The following is a 4,297-nucleotide window of genomic DNA, read 5'->3' as shown; positions in this document are numbered from 1 at the left end:
CAATTTAGAATTAGAATTAGAATTTCCCCAAGCCTGAATACAGTTTCGTATATTGTCAAATGCAAATACTAAAATGAATCGCAGCATACATTATATAATTTGGGGGTAGCACACTAAATGGTAGAGCACCGAGTTCTAAAGAGTTGCCTTTTTACCAAGTTTAAGTAGGAATCGTCTCTTTTTAGTTAATTTATTTCTTTTTGAAAGAAATGTGAACAATAAAAACATCAAACTCCTATAATGTGAACATATTGTAGAATCGGCAGTTATTGTAGAATTCACAAATGAAAATGTCTCAATCAAAAATGAAATCTTGCTAATTCTTGTGAATTCCTTCTGAAAAATTATGAATATATTATGTAATATAGAAAAATATTTCATGTAAAGCAATTTTTTTAACAAAAAAATGCAAATGCTCAATACGATTACTCTACAACCGACTAAAATGCTGATACAGCGGCTAACGCGACCATGAATTTCTCCGAGCGTGGTCAAATCAGAAACTTTTTTTGATTTCCGATACAAATAAAACAATACAATTATGACTTTTCTTTTACAAGTATGAAGCTCTCTCTGTACAAAATAATATTTATACAACTTTTATGATATTTACAGATATTGGAAGGCACGCAAAGAACGCAAGATAAGTAACAGGCACTTTATAAATTATCCCATTTTTTTTACAAGAAGTAGAATTAACTAATCGAGCAGACGTAATAGTTAACAATTTGAGATTGTGTGGAATTTGAATCATTTTAGTAAACTCGTCAAACAACGCTAAATTATGTAAGAAAGTTTGTCCAAATGTTTGGTCCCTTGATTTTGCAATTCTACATTCTTGAAAACTATAATTACAGAAAAAGTTCGGCAGAAACGAGAGACACCGACGAAGGAGCTGAAGAAAGCAATGCTAAAGAAGTCCCTTTGGAAGATCTTACTTTTAAAAATTGAGCCTATCTTTTCTAGAAGAAGTGGCCCGCTGAATACATGTCAATATCTGAAGCTCCGTCCGCCGTGCCTGCCCGTTGATACCAGCACAATCATGAGCGGTGCATTGCACCGGGCTGGCCCCGTGATTCACTCCACGCGCTCCCGGTGGATTTTTCTTTGTTCGTAGCGGCCGTTTCCCGTACGGTGCAAGGATTTTGTTCTTTTTAGGGGTTCGGTTGGCGTGTGTCCTCGACGGTCGCCCCCTTTACTCGGTCCCCCCTTTTTGATTGGCAGACCGGTGCGCCTGACGCAGACACGTCGAGGGATGTCATTGGTCACATCTCCAGCCGGCCACGCCCTCTCCTGAAGAAAGTCAAAGAAAGAAAAAAAGTCTGGGTGAGTCAACGAGAAACTTGATTGGCAGAAATTGGCGGGCAAGAGCCCGTGCTTTATGAGTGGAAACTCACCGTCCAAAAAATGGACGTAGTGAGGAACAAAGACACATGCACCCATTCGGCATTATAACATCCTATAAATTTATGGACATACACTGAAACTTTCAACAGTCTCCCAAACAAATGTTGTAAAAAAAAGTAAAATGCAATTAAAGACAGTATTTAGAATTGCATCACAAAAAAAGATTGATGGAAAACCAACAAACTAATTCCTCTCACCTTTCAAAATCCTTTTTTTTTCCAAACAAAAGCGTTTGTGATTTTAGCCTTTTTTTTTTTTACTATCAGAAGCCATTTTAGTGTGGAAAAGTGTTGAAACAGTAAATGTGTTGGTTCGGTGAAAATGTGTCATTGCAGAATTAAAATCGTTTGCATGCAAACCAAATTCAAAGTGATAATAATTAAAATCAATTCCAAACTACTTTTAATCAATAGTTTCAAAACATATTATGGATCAAAACAGAGGCTGTTGTTTTTTTGGTGTAACAGTTCAACAGAAAAGGTGAAAGCAATGGAATTCTCTCAACTAAAGGATAAACGGCCTAAACTCCACGTGAAGTTTCAAATAAATAAAAACTCCATGCATTCCATTTACATTTCAAAAACTTCAAGAAAAGTTCACCCTGTTTTCAAATTTTTACTTATCCATTTGCAAAACCTGCTTGTGAAAAAGTTTTCACGAGTTTGAAAACCGTTTCAGCAGGAAACGGCACCAAGTGCGGCCCGTAAAATGTGCTTTTATGACCCGTCGTGGCAACCAACCGCACACGGTGGGCTAGGGGCCAGTTGAGAAAAAGGTATGAATTTTTGATTTTTAATAACTACCGGTTACATTGAAGGCACGTGGATCTCCACCCGTTTAATTAAGGGGTGTTAACCGCTGCTGTAAACATGACCACGCGTTATTAAGACAGTTACAGGAATCGGGTGTTTGTCAGAGGGGTAATAAATTTGCACACACGCGTGCCGTTTGTTTTTACGGGTTGCATCACATGGCACTGATTCTTACCCAGATTATGTCGGCTTTGTCGCGGCAAGCCTGCGGTGGCGGCGCCGTGCAATGATCATCAAGTAAAGACTCTTAAATCATTAATGTACACACATTGTTGCACACTGTGAAAGCAAATTTAATTAGGTATCATCGATCTGTTCGCTGAATAGAGAAAAGTCTTCATGAGCACCCCATTAGAAGGAAGAACTCAAGTTTCGATCAGAGTGTTGTCACTGTTAAATTTTGATTTCGACGAACTTTTACAGTGTATTTTTCAGGAAAACAGATTGTCGTGAATGAGGTGGAGTTTAATTACCGTAAAATATGAAATTAATAACACAAAAACAATGGTTTAATTTCCCAAACAAGTGGATAATTCATTCCTACCTCCATGGATAATTGAAGGGAACAAAATAATTCTTACATTTTCGTTTCGTTACCTGTTGTTTTTAAAAAAAAAAAAGGTAATCTTGCACGAATTCTTTACATATGAAAACTTACCTTTATAAACATTTACATCAGGGCGTTGTTCAGCAAGATCAAGCCGTCGTAAACCAGTCTGTGAAATTGACAAGTTCCTCCTCCTCCGGCGTGAGCACCTCACTTCCCGAGGAATCCGGGGAATAGCTGGGTGACGGAGAACTACTCGTCAGCGAGCAGGTCGGCGAGAGCGAGCCGTTGAAGACGGCGTTGACGGCGTCAGTCTCGTCCAAGAGTTCCTGCAGCTGCTTGATATAGTCCACGGCAGAGCGGAGCGTCTCCACTTTGCTCATCTTCTTATTGGCCGCGCCGTTTGGCAGCTGCTGACGGAGACTGGCGAATCCCAGGTTGACCAGCTTGACTCGGTTCCTCTCCCTCTCGTTGCGGCGAGCCACGGCCACCGGTGGAGTTTGCTGCAAATAGTTGAAGTGAATTCGCCGCTTGCATCGCACGAGCTCCGGCTGGGACGGGTCTGACCGGTCTAGCCGCCTCTTTGTGACTCGCTTGGGGAGCGTCGAGTTGACTTCGCTAACCAGCTGCTGTACCGCCTGCTGAAGAATTTTCTGCGAGTTTTCCATGCTGTTCCGATTTTTTGGGCGTCCAAATGTTTTCGGAGGAGTTTTCTCAAAAACTGATCAAATTTCACCCAAAAAAAATCAGACTCGCGATAAAGTTTTTGGAAAAAGTTGGTGAGAGGCTGAGTCAGGTCTACTAACGGTTGTACGGGAGTCAGTTTGGCCCACGAGGGGTAACTCAGTGCCTATATAGTTTGATGTCGATCCCCACCGAAATAAGTCCCACCCACATGTACCCCTTCATTGAAAACCCTGCACCCCTCTACGATACGGCTCGTGCGGTCCTGAATAGAACACGAAGCTCATTAAAGTCTTGTAGCGTCCTGTCGCGTGAGTTCATTTGCATATGAATGGGCAATGGGCCAGGGGGATTACTCCTGGACCGATCACAAAAGGATGTTTATCTAAATTCGGTGACCGCCAAAGTTCCCCAAAAGTGTCACTCACGGGAAGCTCACGTGGGCACCGGAATATCACCGCTGATTGAACAGAAAACTAAGAACAACAAACTCTGCAAAGGTAAGGGTACCCTGAAGCACTCGTATTCACCCATAATAACTCAGGTCGCGTGGGCTCAAGGATTTCATCCAATCTTGGGTACAATAGACACCATTATAGCCTGAGGCACTCTTCACCTTTTTGGGTCCACCTTTAGAGTGTATTTATCCACCGTTAACCCAGCGGTACGTGTACTTAATTAGCCACAGCGCACACGAGGCTAGTCTTTCCATGTACATGTATAGGTTGCCTTTGTGGGATCATAGACATGCTTGTTTGCAACCATCAATTATTCCCAGTTTCAGGGAGTGTGCCAATTCATCTTCTGGGTTCTCCATATCACGGAGCTTTAGTCCCACCTTCCCTGT

At 41.6% G+C, this 4,297-nt stretch overlaps 1 protein-coding gene across 1 annotated transcript; it reads right to left on the bottom strand.

Annotated features, from left to right (window-relative positions):
• Positions 1-342: 342 nt before the first annotated feature.
• LOC119746477 (achaete-scute homolog 1-like) lies at positions 343-4,297 on the bottom strand. Its single transcript, XM_038223445.1, has 2 exons — positions 2,878-4,297; positions 343-1,293 (listed from the first exon to the last, which is right to left on the bottom strand). Exon 1 carries the CDS (start codon positions 3,432-3,434, stop codon positions 2,916-2,918), a length of 519 nt encoding a protein of 172 aa, XP_038079373.1. The 5' UTR covers positions 3,435-4,297; the 3' UTR covers positions 343-1,293; positions 2,878-2,915.

This window comes from Patiria miniata, unplaced genomic scaffold (genome assembly GCF_015706575.1).
Source record: "Patiria miniata isolate m_02_andy unplaced genomic scaffold, ASM1570657v1 HiC_scaffold_12, whole genome shotgun sequence".
In the NCBI taxonomy this organism is placed as follows: domain Eukaryota; kingdom Metazoa; phylum Echinodermata; class Asteroidea; order Valvatida; family Asterinidae; genus Patiria; species Patiria miniata.
Note: the sequence above shows the minus strand (reverse complement) of the source record. Positions and strands in the feature narration are given on the sequence as shown.